This window comes from Equus quagga, chromosome 8 (genome assembly GCF_021613505.1).
Source record: "Equus quagga isolate Etosha38 chromosome 8, UCLA_HA_Equagga_1.0, whole genome shotgun sequence".
NCBI lineage: Eukaryota > Metazoa > Chordata > Mammalia > Perissodactyla > Equidae > Equus > Equus quagga.
The window spans coordinates 54,346,890-54,367,190 of record NC_060274.1 but is presented as its reverse complement, the minus strand read 5'-3'; the positions used below and the strand labels follow the sequence as shown (position 1 = coordinate 54,367,190).

The 20,301-nt window shown below is 33.6% G+C and overlaps 1 protein-coding gene across 3 annotated transcripts in view; it reads left to right on the top strand.

Moving 5' to 3' along the window:
• SEMA3D (semaphorin 3D) overlaps window positions 1–17,408 on the top strand; it is a 185,788-nt gene extending 168,380 nt beyond the window's left edge. The window contains exons 17-18 of one of the 3 annotated variants that reach the window (XM_046670512.1): window positions 6,094–6,122; window positions 13,168–17,408. In XM_046670512.1, coding sequence (XP_046526468.1) covers window positions 6,094–6,122; window positions 13,168–13,593 — 455 coding nt within the window. In that variant the 3' untranslated portion in view covers window positions 13,594–17,408. Of the gene's footprint in view, window positions 1–6,093; window positions 6,234–6,519; window positions 6,635–13,167 lie in introns of those variants that run through there. The other 2 variants (XM_046670511.1, XM_046670513.1) reach the window with 2 other exon arrangements.
• Window positions 17,409–20,301: the final 2,893 nt, after the last annotated feature.

Sequence of the window (20,301 nt, the reverse complement as noted above, 5' to 3'; positions counted from 1 at the left end):
TTTACTTAATCTCTAACTCCCTCCTGCTTGAAAGACTTTCTTCTCTTGACTTCCAGGCAATGATGTGCTAGGGCCAGTTCCTTTGGTCCTATAAGAGCTGATGGTTTCTTCTTTAGGAATTTTGTGAGCTGGTTTTCAACCATTGGTAGCTTGAATCAGCCATAGTGAGAATTTTTACACGAGGAAAATCACAAGCACTACAAATCAGGGCTTTTTGTTTTCAAACAGATGGTGTCCCAGCATACCAATGCTCATAGCACCGCATGGTTCTGGTTTTCCTCTTACCTTACAGGCTGCTCCTTCTGAGTGTTCTTAACTTTGCTTTCCATCTCACCATGTAAATATCCAATCTCTGCCTATTCACTCCCTAATACCATCAATTTCAATACTATCAGAGGTAATTTGACTCCCAAATTCATAGTCCAGTTCTGAACTCTACCCTGTGTGCCAAATTTGTATGGCTTGTAGGCCTACTCAAGAACCCTTCTTAAATGCCTAATAAGTATCTGAAATTATATCTTAGAAAGAATTGTTGTTATCGTCTCCAAAATTTATTTGTTCTGCAGACTTTCCCGTATTAATAAATAGCACCACCATTCACCCAACTGCTTAGGTAAAAAAGCAGCTAGGAGTCATCTTTTTATTTTTCACTTTCTTTCATATCCCAGCACCAGCCTCTCATAAGTCCTTTGGGTTCTATGGCCACAACTATTAATACTTCTCATCACCTCCATAGATGCCAACCTAACTGAAGCCACCATACCTCCTCAGTAGCTGCTTAACTCGTCTCCCTGCTTCCATGCTTGCCCCTCGTCAGTCTGTACCCTACTTAGAAGCCAGAGTAACCTTTTTAGAAACTTCAGTCAGATCATTTCCTTACTTCATTCTCTTACTCAAAATCTTTCACTAGCTTCTTAGAACAGTTAGTAAAAGATCCACAGCCTTTACCATGGCTTACAGATTCTACTTCGTCTGATTCCTAATACATCCACTGACCCTCTCTCGCATCACTGTTGCATGGCTTGCTCACTGGCTTTCTCTTTTTCAGAAGCACCAGTCTGGTTCCTGCCTCACCCATGTTTGCATTTGTTTCCTCTCTACATGAGGAACTCTTCTCTTCAGATGTCCACATAGCTCCATCTTCACATCATTTAATTCTGTGCCTAAAATGTTGATTTCTTAGAGACACCTTTCCTGACCATCCTTCCTTTCTCCCTTTCTTCCCCTTATTCCCTAATCTGCTTTATTTTTATTTGTAGTGCATAACACTGCCAGATACTAAATTCTTTATTTATTCACTTGATTACTTTGTCTCTGTCACTAGAATGTAAGTTTCTTGAGGGCGGTAAATTTGCCTGTCCTAGTCACCAGTACATCCCCAACACCTAAAGCAATGCCAGTATGGAAGGCACATGGGAATGTTTGCATAATGCGTGGGTAAAAGGCAGGGTACTCAAATGGATAGCATTTGAGCTATTCCATAAGCAGAAAGTCACATTTTACGAAGTAGATGAAGTAATGATATGTAAAATCAGAAAGACCTTGCACAGGTTAGGTTAAGTTTGTGACGCTATGTTATTCTCTGGAGTTTATGTTTACCCTGTAGGTAATAAGGAGCTATTTCATATTTCTAAGAAAAGTCACTTTTTAAAATAAAAGTAATTGACAGCTGTATAGATAATTGATTGGAAGAGGAGAAGACAGAGACAGAGAATCAATTGTGGGAATTAAAGTAAAGATTAGAAGTGTTTTTACAAACTAAATTATTTGCAACCTTAAGGGAGAGAAGGGGTCAGATTTGAACAGTAGTTTGTAATAAAGAAGAAAGGAGGTGGCTTGCTTATAATCCACCGTAACTATATGTTGCACTTTACTTGATAATCGTCTTGATAATTGGCAGATACATGTTTTCTTCCTTCCTTCCTTCCTTTCTTCCTTCCTTCCTCCCTTCCCTCCTTCCCTCCCCTTCCCTTCTTTGTTCAGTGCTTTAATGGTTATATGCTGTGATGCTGCATGATCATGATTAACAATGTTAAACACATCTAATCTTGCTGCAGCGACTAATACATGACTTCAGTGGTATGTCATATATTTACTATAAAGAACTATTCCAGATATTTCACTATGAAAAACGTGTTTTTATTCTAACCAGGAAAGTTAAAATTTTATCTTCAAAATTATTTTACACTCAATGAGGAGATATTCTGCTACTTTGAAACATTATTGTATACAACTCTTATACCTTTAAAAATTGATAGTAATAGAATATTATATATAATATGGATGTATATGTATATACATGTGTAGATTTACATGCATATGTACATGCATACATATATTTTTAAATTAAAAAATAGGAATTATTTTTGAGGTGTAATTGACATAACATATTAGTTTCAGGTGCACAGCATAATGATTCAACATTTGTATACATTGTGAAATGATCACCATAATAAATGTAGTTAACATCCATCACCACACAGTTACAAAAAATTTTTTTTATTGTAATGAGAACTTTCAAGATTTACTGTCTTAGTGACTTTCAGATATGCAATAGAGTATTATTAACTATAGTCACCATGTGGTACATTACATCCCCAACATTTATTTCATAACTGAAGTTTGTACCTTTTGACTTCCTTCAACCATTTTGCCCACCTCCTAGCCCTGCCTCTGGCAACCACCAATCTGTTGTCTGTATCTATAAGCTTGCCTTTTTTTTTTTTTCTTAGATTCCACATATAAGTGAGATAATACAGTATTTGTCTTTCTCTGTCTGACTTACTTCACTTAGCAGAGTGCCAAGAAGGTCCATCTGTGTTGTTGAAAATGGCAAGATTTCCCTTTTTTATGGCTAAATAATATTCCTCTGTGTGTGTTGCACATGTATGTATGTATACATATCACATTTTATTTATCCATTAATCCATTGATGGACACTTAAGTTGTTTCTATTTATTGGCTATTGTAAATAATCCTGCAATGAATATTGGGGTACATATATCATTTCAAGTTAATGTTTTTGTTTTCTTCAGATAAATACTCAGAAGTGAGTAGTTCTATTTTTAATTTTTTGAGGAACCTCCATAATGTTTTCTGTAGTGTCTGCACCAATTTACCTTTCCACCAGCAGTACACAAGCGTTCCCTTTTTTCTACAGCCTTGCCAACACTTGTTATTTCTTGTCTTTTTTTGCTAATAGCCATTCTAACAGGTGTGGGTGATATCTCATTGTGGTTTTGATTTGCATTTCCCTGATGATTAGTGATGTTCAGCATCTTTTCACGTACCTGTTGGCCATCTGTATGTCTTCTTTGCAAAAATGTCTATTCATTTCTTCTGCTTATTTTTAGTTGGATTGTTTGATTTTTTGCTATTGAGTTGTTTATTTATTTTCAATATTAACTCTTTATCAGATATATGATTTGTAAGTATTTTCTCACATTCAGTAGGTTGCCATTTCGTTTCTTGGTGATTTCCTTTGCTGTGCAGAAGCTTTTTAGCTTGATGTAGTCTCACTTGTATGTTTTGGCTTTTGTTCCTTGTGCTTTTGGCGTCAGATTCAGAAATTCACCAAGGAGCTTCCCACCTATGTTTTCTTCTAGGAGTTTTATGGTTTTAGGTCTTACATTCAAGACTTTAATCCACGTTGAGTTAATTTTTGTGTATTCTGTAAGATAATGGTCCAGTTTCATTCTTTTGCATGTGGTTGTCCAGTTTTCCCAACACCATTTATTGAAGAGATTTTCCTTTCCCCATTGTATATTCTTGCCTCCTTTGTTGTAAATTAATTGATCATATATGCATGAGTTTATTTCTGAGCTCTCTATTCTGTTTCATTGATTTATGTGTCTATTTTTATTCCAATACCATACTGTTTTGATTACTTTAGCTTTGTAATATAGTTTGAAATCAGGGAGTGTGGTGCCTCCAGCTTTGTTCTTCTGTCTCAAGATTGCTTTCGCTATTTGGGGTCTTTTGTGGGTCCATACAAATTTTAGGATTGTTGGGGCTGGCCCAGTGATGTAGCAGTTAAGTGCACACTTTCCACTACGGGGCCCGGGGTTCACAGGTTCAGATCCTGGGTGCGGACATGGCACCACTTGGCAAGCCATGCTGTGGTAGGTGTTCCACATATAAAGCAGAGGAAGATGGGCATGGATGTTAGCTCAGGGCCAGTCTTCCTCAGCAAAAAGAGGAAGATTGGCAGCAGATATTAGTTCAGGACTACTCTTCCTCTAAAAAAACAAAACAAAACAAAACGAATTTTAGGATTCTTTATTCTGTTTCTTTGAAAAATGCTGTTGGAATTTTAATAGGGATTGCACTGAATCTATTCGATTTCTTTGAGTAGTAGGGACACTTTAACAATATTAATTTTTATAATTCATGAGTATGGAATATCTTTCCATTAATTTATGTCTTTAATATTGTTCATTAGTGTCTTATAGTTTGCAATGTACAGATCTTTCACCTCATTTGTTAAATTTATTCCTAGGTATTTTATTCTTTTTGATGAAATTATAAATGTGATTGTTAAGAATAGGAAATTTAAAACTCAGAAATGAAACAAATATTATTGGAGGCAACAGTAAGTTTATTTCCAGTCAAATTGATATAGTGATGACTTTGTGTTAAACAGTCATTGTTTTTACCAATTTGAAAAAGTATTTCATACAAACAGCTATTTCATTTCTCCAGCTAATTCCACTAATTTATCTTTGACCTAATTGACCAATTCTTTGGTTGAATCAGTCTAACTGATTTTCTCCTGAGCCCTTGTCACATCACCTAACAACCAAACTGCATCCTCCCTGCTTTGTTCATGAACTCCCTTTGCTAAGGAAAACACTATCTGTTACTATGAAATGCATGTCTATCTTCTCCATGATCAACGCTGGTGATCTTTCTCTACATTAGGAATTTATTAACTGTGAAAATCATAGATATACTCTGTTGAATTGGCAGAGATAGTGGATGGATTACAGGTTTAAAATGGAATCCACACATTTTGAAGGTTAGATGAGGTTAATTCATAATGGTGCCAGCATGCTTGACTTAATCATTGCTGATAAAACACAAATAAGTTCAAATGAAATTTTGTGAAAAGAAAGCCTAACTATTGTATATATGTGCGTTCATGCCATTTGCTGGTAGTTTTGTGTACTTAGATTTGGATTCATTTAGGTCCCTTAAAACTCACTCTGGTTTATGCCTAAAATGCTAAGTAGGCCCATCTGCAGAATTGAGACATCTGAATATATGATGAAAAAGTGCAAGTTTGGGCCAGGCTGAGCAGCCGTCATTTTTTATTTCATCAAATTTGAGCTACAGATCTTAGATCACACATGGGACACAGCCTTTGGCTACTCTGGATGGAATGTATTTCAGAGGGTGCAGTTGATTTACAAGAATAGGGTATCTGAGACACTGCTCCTTTAGCATCCCATTAGCTATCTTACAGCAAATCCATGTTGGGTTAAAGTATCCCTCTTTGAATAAAAGAGAACATTTTTTGGTAAATAATACAGATAAGGTTCAGATTCTGGGTATTAGAGCATCTATTATCATCATTATAGAATTTCATCAAGTATGGACCACTGTACTTAATTTTCTGACCTCAGAATTTCTTAATGTTATGTGGTCGGCTCTGTGGACCATTTCATGATAGAATTTCCATTTAAATATGAAGTAAATTGCTCTTCCAGAGCTATCTACAAAATTGGTTATATTTTGTACAAACTAAAAGGTGTTAAAGCATTGAAAGATGCTAAAGTTTTATTCAATTCAGCTCAGAGAAAGAGACTCAATGTTTAGAATTAGATCTTGTGAATTCTTATTTTAAAAAATCAATTGCAAATTGTTAATATATTGATGAAAGAGTAGAAATTGCAATGTAGAGATGGAGTTTTAAAAATCACTTTGTTAGATAATATTTGACTCTTAGGTAACAATATTATAGCATGGATTTCCTTTCTTTTTAATAATGTGTATAAATCGTTCTCCCATGGCATCTGTTCTAAATCAGTCTGTTTTCCCATTGCTTTTAAAATCAGGTCAAGGGTAATCTCCTATTCTATGTTTGCTTTCCAGGCATTAGTCATGAAACTGCTGATGAAAAGGTGATTTTTGGCATTGAATTTAATTCAACCTTTCTAGAATGTATACCTAAATCCCAACAAGCATCTATTAAGTGGTATATCCAGTGGTCAGGAGATGAACATCGAGAGGAGGTAAGTTATAGTCATCAAAGAATGCTCACCTTGAAGGAAATAGTGTAAAACTTAAATCAGGTTTTGGTTGTGAGAGATGTTCAACTTTTAGTGCCATATGGTACTCTCATCACTGTTTGATAAAAAGGAAAATAACAGTTTATACTCACTAACGTCAAAGGTAACAATGCCTTTGAATAAGAGTAGGCCAATTCAATACCAATGTGTTAATAAAATATAGTTAAAAGAATATTGAATTTTTAAAAAGAAGTTTACGTGGTTCTTTTCAAATTTTTATTTCTCATAGATTGTCTACATTTTAGAACAATTCCCTCATCAGGAACAAGAACACAAGATTTTCCCCCCACAGTAGCACAATGACTAAATTTTAATTCATATTGTGTTTGATTTAAATCATAAAATGAAACATGTCAAGTATGTTTAAAAATATAAATATCTATCTTTATCATATCATATGAACAAGTTGGATAAGTATCTGGACATATGTACTTTTTCACTCTTATGTATTAAAATTAAATCAACAGAGAGAAAAGTAATATGGGTATTTTTTTCATCTTTTGACTTTCTGTTTCAATCTTGTTGACATATACGTGTGATTGCAACATATCACAGAGATTTTATGAGGGAGATAGGTTACATATGTTAGTGAACTTAGATGAGTTTGTGTAGTCTGAGGAATCCTATATTAATATTATTTGAATGTCATGAAATGAAGATTAATTAGCAGAATTTTTATTTTTCTATTTCAGTGCCTAAGAGAAACCAATAATACTCAGTCTAGAGTTCTAAAATTCCCAATATTAAACTAAGGACACTGTAATGAGTAAAGGAATGAACACAGGATTCAGAATTAGATGTCTTGAGTTGAATCACGGTCCTGTGTCCTCAGGTAATATCACTGAGCCCCTGTGGGCCAGAATTTTCTAATGTGAACAACATAAATTTGAAAGTTACTTTGGAAATAAAATGAGAAAACACATATGAGAATGTGAATTTCAAAGCAGAGGGTTACTCACAAGTGTAAAATATGCATATAAAATTGCAGATATTCTCTATCAGGGAGGATGTATGAAATAGGAAATAACACTGATCATGTGTTCAGCTTGACTGCTGAGGATTCATGAGCAGGTTATGACTTCTCTAACACCTCGTTTCTCTGTCATATAAGTAGGTGGACCAAATGCTCTCTAAAATATCAGCCTCCTCGATGAGTCTATGAACATTTAAAATAGTATATGTAATCAGTCAAGCATTAGTGTAGAATAGTGGTTCTCAACCTCAGGTGATTTTGCTCCCAGAGAGTCCACATTTGGCAATATCTGGAGGCATTTTTGGTTGTCACAACTGGGTGGGTGGGTGGAGAGTACTGCTGGCATCTAGTGGGTAGAGGTCAAGGATGATGCTAAACATACTGCAATGCACAATCTCTCACATTCAAGAATTATCAGGCCCCAAATGTCAGTAGTGTTAGGTTGAGAAACCTTCTAAATCAAATTTTATCATAAATTAATTTAATTTAAATATATGTTCCACTATTACATTAAGAAGTTAATATCATTCTCTTCATCTAAGATCTTCAAGAATAAATTTTTCTATCAAAATGTTAACTCTTTACATGCTTAATACCAAGGGAATAACTCCATTCTTTATTATGTCAAATTTCTCCACTAAAACTTGATTCTTCATCATTACTGACATCCATAAATTCTTAGATTACACCGTATCCGTATTTATTCTAAATGTTTATTTTAAAGGTCCCATTTTTACCAATATATATTCAAGTATTATCTGACATGGAAGTGATTATGTAATTTTGAAATATAAAGCATCTACCTTTTAGCCAAGAAATATTGGATGAATGTTACCTAAATTTTTTTAACATGCAGTTTTTCTTTTAATTACGTTGCATATTTTACTTTTAAACATCTCAACCAGTAGTTTTAATTTTATAGTTAATAAAGTTTGATAATTTCTTTTTAGTTAAATATAATTCTTTAGTAATGATTTTTCCTATGGAAAATTTAGTCTGACTTTTAGAAAAATATGGTTCTCTGATTGGAGTAATCTCCTAGTTATAGGTACATATATTTGCCTATGCATGTTTACATTCACATCTCTTATATTCCTGAAAATGCTATGCTTTACTTTAATGGACCTTTTAATAGTATATCATACAGTCATGGTGTTACCACGCTCCATGAATTTCAATGGAGCAGAAATAGTATATTTATTGAATTTTATTTAAAAGTATTGTAGCTGTAATATTTCAACTGGCATTTTCATCTATCTTTGTAAATAGGTAGTTATACATTGTCCAGAATACACAATACTGCTTCCCGAGCTGAGGAAAGGGGCAAAATCCAGACTGCATTTGAAGCATTTTTCCCAGCAGGATACCTTCTGCTCCTTACCAAAAAGGTCACAGTCTGGAATCTTTCCTCCCCTCAAATAAGCCTGAGGGAGGGACCAGGATCTCCTGTGGCACAGAGGCTGTCACCAGGTTATTCTCTGCCAGGAGGAGAACATTTCCTTACTGAGCTGTTTCACGGTTGGGTGCTGTTGGCGAGGTCATAAGGCAGTTATCTGCTGACTTTCTTATAAAGCTGTTCTTGAAACTGATGATGTTTATGCTGTAACTTAGCAAGTTACTCAGCAGTCTCCAAGCTTCTGTGGAACTTTTGGGATCTGAATGAATAAAAGAGGCAATACCTTTTGCCATTTGTGGTAGTATATTTTTCTGTAGATTTTTTAAGTATTGTGAAAACATCTTCAAATATTTACATTTTTCTATTTGTAGGTCTTTGTTTTATTGTTGTTCTTTTTATTGTAAAGCATTATAAGTGGTTTTGAAAATGTGGTAATACATAAAGAACTATAAGGCCACTAAGTGTAAGTGAGCACAAATACTATTTTGATGTCTATCCCAGGGGATTTTCCTACTAACCATTACATTGTGAGCATTTTCTCTTATCATTCAATTTTCATGCCAGGTTTTTGCTGTCATCCACCCCCACCACCCTGATGGCATGGGCATCCATGAGTGGTCTATGCTTTATTTAAATAGTTCATGTATCCTCTTTAAAAACGAGTCAACTTCCCTATATCTAAATCTTTCTCTACTTGTCTAACTATTTTCTTAGGGCAAATTGCTAGATGTAAAATAAGTGAGTTAAAGGCTTTAATTATTTTTATAGCTTTGGATAAACAACTGTATATTGCTAATTTCCCATCAAAATCTCTATATTAGTGCCTTCTCTGAACTCCTGAGGCAAAATTGTGTATTATAATTTATGAAAATCATTACCAGTTTGATATGAAAAATAGCACACTGTCTTAGCCTCTATTTCTTTGAATATTAGTGGATGTGAACTCACTTTCTCATGTTTCTTGGCTGTTGGTTTCAGTTGTATTTGGTGAATTGCCTTACCTGTCATTTGTTTAGTTTACATTGATATATTCATTTAAAAATTATTTTAACAATCCCTTTATATATTATAGATATGAACATTTTAGTTTTATACATATTATAAGTAACTTTTTATTATATTTTATATCTCTGAAATTTTTCTGTGTTCCTTAGATACAAAAGTTTTATATTTTATATAGACTAATCTGTTGATTTATATGTGTATGATTTCTCACTTATTATACTTAGAAATTCCTTCCCTGATAAAACAGCAAATATATATTTTCTAGTTATTTTATGATTTTATTTTTACAATTACAGCTTACACTTTATATTTGCATTTACTCAAAGATAATAATTAATCTTGGGGTTAGTTATGTATAAATTTGATTATTTTTCTTTTAAATAATGAGCCAGTTGCCTGAGCACTATTTTGAAGTGTCTTCCTTCTGTGTTTGTTGAAAAAAGGAGATATTCTTGAAGATACTTCCAAGACAGGTGCAATGCTTTAGCTGTGAAAGAACTGACAGGTGAATTTATCTGCAAAGGAATTACCATTAGGCTGCTATTATCAGAGAATGAAGTCCCTCACCTTTACCTGCTGCTTAGTACCTAAATGTCCTTTGTCCCTTTCCATGTTACTCTTCTCGTTTTAAATGAATTGCCCTTCACTGAAGATCTGCATTTAATAATGCCAAATATATTATCCTTGTTCACATTAGGCAAATGGATAATTGACCCCTGTTCAAGCATGATCTTGATTTGTAAGGCTGAGGAGGTTTTTACTTATCACTTCTAGAATGGAGAAAATTCCATGAGTTTAAATCAGTGGCTGGAGGTTACATTCTTTCTTTGTACAGGAGCTGAATTTTCTAAATTAACTGTGCTGACATTTTGCTGTCGAGATACAGTCTGAATAATGCATCCTATTCCAGCATGGAATGAAAGCATTGCAGAGAATGAGAATGTAAAGTAGGCAAATGTTAATCAACCACCTAATTTCTGGGTCACATATTTCTGTCTCTAGATTGCAAAAATCCTATGAAAATGTATCAATTCAAAATGTATTTCCTTAGACATGCCATTTCATTAAAGGCATATTTTAAAATTTTAGAAAGAAAAAGTCACTCAAATGATCTAGTAGACATTAGATAAATCCAGAAAGAAGTTTATTGAAGCAAGTTTTAAATCTGTAGGTAAAAAACCCAGGAAAAATTAAGCCTTCCATGGAAGAAAGGAAAGGTAAAGGATCATGATGGAATAATGAAATGCCAGGTGTTTATGACACTGTAGGGACAGAAGTAGACTAGAAAGGAGGGAAAGGAACCTCACTTCAGAGTAAAACAATGTAAACAGGATACAAAAAGAGAATAGCAAAAATAATGATGAAGTGTTGTGTAATATGTGTGAAATCAAAATCATAATTTCTTCCTGTCAGAATATTAAAGAGAACAATAAAAAGTAGTGAGTCAGAACTGCTGTGACAATCTCTAAAAGCCACAGTAAATTCAGTTTAAATATTAGCAAGAATACCAATTATGAGAAGGAAATCTAGAGATGAACCGGAACTGAAGTCAGCCACTTTGATTGTCATGCTAATAACTACAGGCCATTTTCTATTAAGAGAATTACAGAAATAAAGGCTTCAGAACATCACCTCTCCAGCAACATGGCAGTGGTCTATAATATTGCTAGTAATACTTCACGTTTTAACTTTCAAACAGCTTTACTTTTAACCCCGCAAATACACCATATGCTCTTTCACCAACTTGATAAATGGGAAACCAACTGGGAAAGATAAATGAGTAATCCTAGGAAGCAGATCATACCGGGATGAGAACCTAGACTCTGGAGTCAGAATGTGATAATCTAAGATGTATTTAAGTTTTAAAAAATAATTTCTACAATAAAATTATTTAAAGGAAAATATACAGTGTGTTAAATTTGAGATTGATATTTCTGCTTAAGATTGGCCCTTTAGAACCCTACTGGTTCAAATTCACATTTAGTTTAGACATGAGACTACTATAGTTTCTGAGAATGTAAGTAAATTCAATGTTAGTTTGTATAACAATAGCATTTTAAGATGTCTAGACCTTTAGAATAAATCCACAGGGAAAAAAATACTACACACCCAACTCAGCAAATGAACAAAGTAAGGGAAACAAACAAACAAACAAAACCGGGATGGTGTTGATTCAGTGTAGAGTGAAGGCGGGGCTGGAGACCATTCGGCCTCGTTAACCGGGGATCTGAGCTGTGACCTGCCTTTGGCCTCACATGGTACCCCGCCAGCTGCACTTCTCTGGCACAGAGGGTGGTTGGCCATATATTTGTTAGTTAACTGGGCTGGTAGCCAGAGATGTTGCTTTTCCTTTTCTCATATTTCCAGAATTGGAGGGATTTTTCCTACATATTTTTCACATAAAGCTGCAGAGTATGGTCCACCCACTGTGAATAAATTTAATTTAGCCATCTTTATGCCTCCTCGATTTCCATCAACTAAAAGTCTACAATATAGGGGCAGATGTGTAAACTGGGAAATCTTCCAGACTTCTTTGTTGTTGTTGTTATTCTACTTAATGCTGAGCCACTCAACAATAGTCTGCATTAAACAAGCCTCCTGTGTTGGTAAACATGCCTCTAGTTTTATTGAAGATAGGTTTCCTATTCACACCAGATTGTGGGCCAGGCAAGCTTAAATGTCTGAACTTTCAGTACTACTGCTTCAAAGGGTAAAGAGCATCACTTTTCAGAGAGGTTCTTTTTGTTCATTGAACTTTCTCACACTTGAAATCACATTACCATGCTATAGTATATCCAGGTATGGCAAATATTTCCACAAATGAGATAGTCTAAAGTATCACAGATACACACAGTATCAAAATTCAATCCATAATAAAGAGGGAAATTCAGCTTTAAATGTTGCTAACCTTCTGACTATGGTCCTACTCAGGTACAGCTCTAACATCCAAAAAGCTGTATCCATACCTTTCCACTTTACTTTTAACAGGTCACCACTTACAGCTTCCATATGCTATTCATATCATTTATTTGGCCATATGTAGAAAACAGAGTTAACTCCTTTTGGGATCATTGTTCTATTCTTCATTACAGGTGGTAACATGCACTAAAGCTCTTCTTCTGCACAATGATTGTCAAAGTCACATTCCAGCTCTGAAATTCAGAGACCAGTTGGTGTTCTTAAATAAGTAAATATGGTCAGTTGATAGTTTCCAGTTTTACTTCATTAATTTTCACAGCTTTTCATTCCTATCTGTAGACTGGGAGAAAAACTAACTGTATTCCAAAGGTTCGGTCAGACGTCATAAGACGCAAACATGCATATTTGGGGTCTATTAGTTGAATTTTTTCTCTCTCTTTGACTATAGCTGACAATAGTATGCTTGATGACAGAGAGGGAATATATCTTTTAGGTTCATCTAAGTAAAACTACATAACCTGTTTTCATTTGCTCATAGCCCTCTCTGTTTTTCATTTATTACCTACATTTTTCCAATTCTGCAGTTGAAACCCGATGAAAGGATCATCAAAACAGAATATGGGCTACTGATTCGAAGTTTGCAGAAGAAGGACTCTGGGATATATTACTGCAAAGCACAGGAGCACACTTTTATCCACACCATAGTGAAGCTGACTTTGAATGTCATTGAGAATGAACAGATGCAAAATACCCAGAGGGCACAGCACGACGAGGGGCAGGTCAAGGATCTGTTGGCTGAGTCACGGTTGAGATACAAAGACTACATCCAAATCCTTAGCAGCCCAAACTTCAGCCTCGACCAGTACTGCGAACAGATGTGGCACAGGGAGAAGCGGAGACAGCGAAATAAGGGCGGCCCAAAGTGGAAGCACATGCAGGAAATGAAGAAGAAACGAAATCGAAGACATCACAGAAACCTGGATGAGCTTCCTGGAGCTGTGGCCACGTAGTTTTCTATTTAATTTAAAGAAAGAAGTCTTACCTGCAAAAATACTGTCTTCTGTTTTGTATATCCCTTAAACTAACTCAAAAGAGCTTTCCATGAAATTTTGCTAAGGCACAAGAACAAAATCTAAATAAGATTATCTGTGGTGAATATGGCATAGTATGGGCAAATAATTCATCTGAACCAGTTTTCCATGAACTAAACTTGTACCTGCGAAGTATCAGAATTATCCTCAAAACAGGGGTTTTAAATTTGTAAATGTTTTTATGTTCTTCTGAGTTTTTGAATTTGTCATGTAAATAATTGAGCTAAGCAGGCATCAAATTTGATATTGTAATAAGGTGCTTTATTTCCCTTTCATGGCCATTAAGCATGGGGCTTACCATGGAGTTGTGCTATATGTTCTTATGAACAGATATATGATTCCCCTCTAGAACTGGCTGCCTTGTGGTAGAAACTGGAGGGAAGACACAAATTCATACAGCTCACATAATCAACAGAAACTTTCCCAGTGAGCCATTCACTTTTGGTGCATGGATTGGGAATCTGGAGAGGTGCATTATTTCTTCAGCCCCCAAAGCTTCCATTTAATGCACTGCAGCATTGATTTACTGAAGGGTATAAATGCTCCTCCCAGGATTCCTTATGACTTGTCAGGAGTAACAGGTTCATAGAGAGAAGTTGGTGCTCAGTTATGTGTTTTTAGAATATATTCTGAGCTTTACAGAGACAGAGGTTTAATAAATATTTTAGTAAGACATGGGAAAACATTTTAATAAAAGAAGGGAAACATCGTGATGTATACTGCATCCTAATGGGAAGGCATGCAGATGGGACTTGTTAAGAGACAGCAGGAAAGACAGCCATAAATTCTGGCTTTGGGGAAAACTCATATCACCACAGAAAGGAAGAACAATCACAAATAAAGTGGGAGAAATGTAATGTAGCTTTATTCACTGGAGTATAAGTAGTGGTCAATTTGCAATCCATCTGTTAAAAAAAATCTAGATTGTAGTAAACTGCTAGCAAAAGTCTGAGGAAAAGTAAATTTTCTAAAGGATCATGGGAAGAATGAACACAAATTTTATTCACAACCAATGTGATTTTAGTAGATATTTCTTTTTTCTAAAAATAAATCATACTCTGTAAGTTATTTCCATTTACTGCCTTTATTCTTTCCTGAATATTGGATTATTGGATTTTATCTGAGTGAGTAGGAAAAAACTATATATATATAGGGAGATGATAGAATTAGGTAGACAGCAGTGGTGGGGATTGGGGATATATATTTGTTGAATAATAGAACAAATGCAAGAATTTTAGCAACGGAAAGGGTTAAATTAACTCTTTGACATCGTCACATAATCTTTTTGCATTTCTGAGATTATATGATGTAATTCAAGTAGCATTGTTTTAGTAATTTAATAATAAATAAGCCTACTGCATGTAAAGAAAAACTCACAACATTGACATAAACATTTTTCATATTTCAGTAGCACTTTCAAATGTTTCCAAATTACTTCCCCTCTGAATATGTTTGGTATGTTTCCTGCCTGTTTAAGCAGGACTCACCTTTCCTTTATAGAACACAAAACCCTTAGCCTTCTTCTGTTTTGCCTTTTCATGCCCTTTTTAGTGTGAAATGAAAAATTAGTCACTTCCTCACATGGAAGGCAGCGTTTCAAAAAACTAAACAGACATTGCTCGTTTCTCATGCCTTCTACATGTCTTGAAAGAAAAACCTATGAGAACCCGTCTGATTAGAGGGCAACTTATTACAGAGCTCAGTATCATGTTTGTGACCGGCTTTGTTCAAAACGTTTTCTCTCTCACATGTTCATTTTATTTGCATCGCTTACCTATCTCAAGGTAGTCACACTGATCTATGAGGTTAAGTAGCCCTTTTGAAATGATACTCATAAATATTTGTAGATGTTTCACTATAAGGAAAACTTAAGAAAGGTAGGTTTTAAAAAAAGTGAACCAGAATAAGTCATTCTTAAAAAGTAATGCATAAGAAGAGCAGCAAGATCAGACTGCTGACTGAATATCATAACAAGAGTGTTTATAATTATTGATTTTCTGGGTTAAAGTGTCCCAAGAACTCACAGGAAGCTCAAAGCAAATATGTGGGAGAAGATTTAATTTTTTAAAAACTTCCAAATATTTGTATATCAGACGGTAATGATCAAATTGTCGATGGCTTTGAGAAAATTACATGAAGCTCAAATGTTAGGATTGACTTGTGAAAATAAATTTGGTTTTCATCAAAATATGGATGTCCAAACCATTCTTTAATTACTTCTTTCTGATCCTAGTTATTCAGACCAAATTTGGGGAACCTGTTTTACTTTACAGCTAATATTCTGGCTGCTTTGGATCTAAAACTATTAATTTATGATAATTACTTAAAATATATTTGAAATATTGTTAGGAAAATAAAATGTCATATAATAAAACATATGGTCAAAGATTTATATATATTTATAAAGATAGAGGACATCTAAGCTATAATTAATTTTTTAATCTTTTAATTGCCTTACTTATAGGAACAGTGTGATTATGTTAAATCTAAAGATGAGACACAATATATACTTCATCACCACTGAGGATTTTACCAAGTTTTCTTTGAAATAATGAAAAATAAAATTATAGTTAATAGTTTCAAGTACTTTTGCTAAGGAATCAACTCTCTTTGGAGAGGTCTTAAAATGTCTGTGTTTATTCTTGGTTTCATATTTTTCTCTCCTGTTGTGAATACATATATCTTTGACTTGCATATTCTCGCCTGCATTTCATTCCAGCTATTTATGCTGCTAAGTGGAATCCTGCATGTTTGCATTCATTTACATTAAATTTATTGGGAATTTTCAGAGTTTGTTTAGAAATGGATAGTCTAAGTAATTAATTTATGTAGAACTTTTTTTCCTTAAAGAGCTCAAAACACTACATTCGTATTATTGAATAAACATTTTTGAAAACAACCAAATTACTTAAGAGATGGAAAAATAGTCATAGAGAAATTTAGATTTTGCAAAGCCACAACAGTAGTAGAAGAATTATAATTCACACCAAATTTCATCTGTTGGCTAAATAATGCTCATTTACAATATGCTGCCTGCAAAATGCTCTTACTCTTAAATTTTGCCTATGGTCTATACTTTGGTTCTTCATATTCTTTTAAGTTTTGTTCCTGCTGAATTGTATAGACTCAACCAAAAGAATAAGTCTACGGTGGCTAGTGCCTGTTTTTCAACATCAAAATTAAATTTTCAAAGATAATTTGATATCATCCAGATGTCCACAAAATATTAAGTTGAACAAGAACATCAGTTAAACACTGATATTTTAAACTTAAATACGAGATATATTTCATATATATCATAAGAACAAATGGAAATCAAAACTGAAATATCTTCCCTTTTGAATGTTACATTTGTCTTAGACAACACCATGGAATTTTTAGCCTTATTGGGAATGGATAGTTTAGAAAAAAATAGATATTTGAAATGTTTTTATAGAAAAATTTCTTTTTCTCACAGTATAAGACCCTGATATTAAAGTAATTTAGCTTACATGTGAGGTTAAAAAATAAGATCTAAAATTCCAAGATTTGACAGTGCAAAAGCAGGAACATGCACGTGACTTGTACCTCTCATTTAAATATTTTTTAGTATAAAGTATTTATGGTAAGTTTGAGATAGATGATTTTTTAGGAAGGGCAAAATCTGTCAGTTAATCATGTAATTTGATTTTCGTAAGTGGTTAGCAATCAATTTTGAATTTACAGTTTTGCTATTTTAAAAGAAACGTAGTCTTGTAATCTAAAATAATTGAAAATTGTTAAATGTATATTTTGATTGTATTATAATAAAACACAAACATTAGTGTTTTATATTTATAAACAGAGTGTTGGTTTGTGTGCTAGTTTTGTTTTCAAGCCCGAAACACAGTAGCCGAATTTTACACATAGAATTGCACTGAATCAAATACCAAAGAAAATGCATTCTGATAATTTTCAGTAGATATATTTTGCACTGTAAGTGTGCAATAATTTCCCTTATAAAAGGAAAGAATGTGTCTCCCCCCAATTAATACAATTATGTAGTTAAACTTCATTGTGATTTAAATTTAGACTTTGGTGGACTGAAATGAACATTACTATACAAGTAACTGCTTTTAAGATTTCCAATTAAATCCCATTTTAAAATACTCAGCTATATGTTTAACTGTATAATTTATTAAAGGAGCAAGCTAAAGTTTTTGTTTTTGCTCTCAAAAGACATTTCTTGAATTTCTTTTAGAGAAAATTTGTATTTCTTGCCAGTATGGTACACACATGAAGTATATTTTATATTTACAAATAGATAATATTATAACATCCCCCTAAACCTGGTAATAAAATAATGTGTAGAGATTTTATGTAGAGAAATGTTAAGTTTTTTGAGTGCTCTAACAAGCCTCAAACATAAGAGTTTACAGTAATGTATAATCTTTAAGAGAAAAAATAATTTAACATAGGTCACTCTTAGGTCCTAGATCATGTTCAAGCTGTTACTGTAAACAAAATACAACACAAGGTTAATAATTGAGAAAATTCTAGTTGTATTTGTTTGAATATAGAAAAACACACAAGTGATTCTCAAGACAAAAGAAACAAGAGTTTAGCGTTAAAGTTGAAAATCAAAAGCATTGATAACCACACAACTTGTTCTCTGCACTAACGAAGCTTACTAGTCCAGGAAACTCCTGTCTATGATGATGAAGCTGCAAATAACTTTATTGTTTGTTTCAGAAACTCATATACCTTTCCTTTGTGTATATATTAGTATAAACACACATCTTGGAAAGTGATTTGGCAATATGTAATGAAGTTTAAAATGCATGTACTCCAAGAAACAGCTTTTCACAATTAAGTATCTACCCTATAGAACCTGCTCCATATGTGTAATAACAGACATTTTCAAAAATATTTATTGTCGGGTTAATTATAACAGAAAAAGAGCACAGTCTATATGTTCTACAAAAGGAGAGTGGATAAGCTGAAATATAGTCACTAAATGGATAAAAGTTTAAATAATAAAAAGCTATGCATCAACATAGAAAATCTCAGAAACATAACGTTAAAGGAATAAAATCAAGGAATGTACGAATGCAAACAGAGTTATACTGTATATATCAAGTTTAAAGAAGCAAATGATACTGCATATGGATACATACATTCATATGTAAGTAGTAAACATATGAAAAACATTTCTGGAAAAGCTAAGCGCCAAATTCAAAATAGACTTTCCTCTAAGAACAGAATGAGGACACGGGGATTTACAACTGTTTCAATAATGTTTCATTTCTTCAAAAGACATGTCTAAAACCAATATTATATTTATATTATATTACACATATTGTTAGGAATTAGTAGTCTTAAATGTTAATATTTGGCAAAGTTGGGCATTGGATTACAATTTAAATATATTACTGTCAACATAATTCTGTGTGCTTGAAATATTTGATAATAAAAAAGTAGATTAAAGATCTAAATCTCAATAAAAGAACAAATTACTCAATAGTAAATTCTAAAGAGAGAGAGAAAGAAAAAGGGAAAGAGAGAAAAGAATAACAGAAATATTAGCTATTCAGCCATCTTAACGGAAGCAGCCTTCCACTTCTGGTTACTCCTACATTATGGACTTTCTTGGACACCCTGATTATTTTTAAAATGTGACAGCTAGGACCTTGTTTGGCCTCAGGGACTAGGGATAATGTCTGGTTTTCAAACAACACCTTATTGTTATGGAAATGCCTAAGGCATCTAGGATATCGAACTATGTGCTTAATATGCCAAAAGACTCCAAACAGCTGAGTTGGCCTTTCTTGGAGTGAACACTGTTCAAGGTTGATACTTAAAATATGGGGTTTCTTCTTTCTGACTTACATATCAAAACCAACTCATGCTCTTTAGGTAACCTGGAGAGGGAAGAGAAACGTTTATATCTCCCAAAATGTCTTTAAATGATCCCACAAATCATTCTTTTCTGTAGGAAAGATTGTATATCAATGTAATGCACACTTTTAATGTACTCTGATGTTTTGTTCATGTGTGGAGATAGGCCAAAATTTAGCTCAACATTTTTGCCCTTTATAAATTCTCAATTTTATTGGGTCCTATTAGTGAGGGGCTAGTAAATTTAAATATGTATTGTAGGAGCATAAGGGAGTATATTCAGAGAGTATTAATTTAAAGTACATAAACTTGAATAAGAAGAAAATGAAATCAGTTATCATTTGGAATCAGGAAAAGGGCTGTTTAAAGGGCCATATCCCTCTAAGCTTTTAATACATTGAAACAAATTCCTATTGGGTAATTATCTCCAATTACTGAATTTTATAATTGTAGCTCTTCCTACAGGTCATTTTTACTGCTGAAAAACAAACAAACAAAAACTTAGAATCTCCTGTGGTAATTTGTGTTGTTGTAGTTCGTTTTTCATCAACTTTTAGGAGTAGTCTTAGGTTCAGTGACCACAGGCAAATTTAAGAGTGAGAACTGCCACACTTATTCATATGTGAAAATCAAAGAAAGCTGCATGAGAAAGCAAGGGTCTGATTATTATCAATTTTATAATTCAGACTAGAGATTTAATCCTACAGACAGGGGGAGACATTTTGGAGAGGGAAGAGAAACATTTTGGGACATTTTGGTATTTTCAAGCAG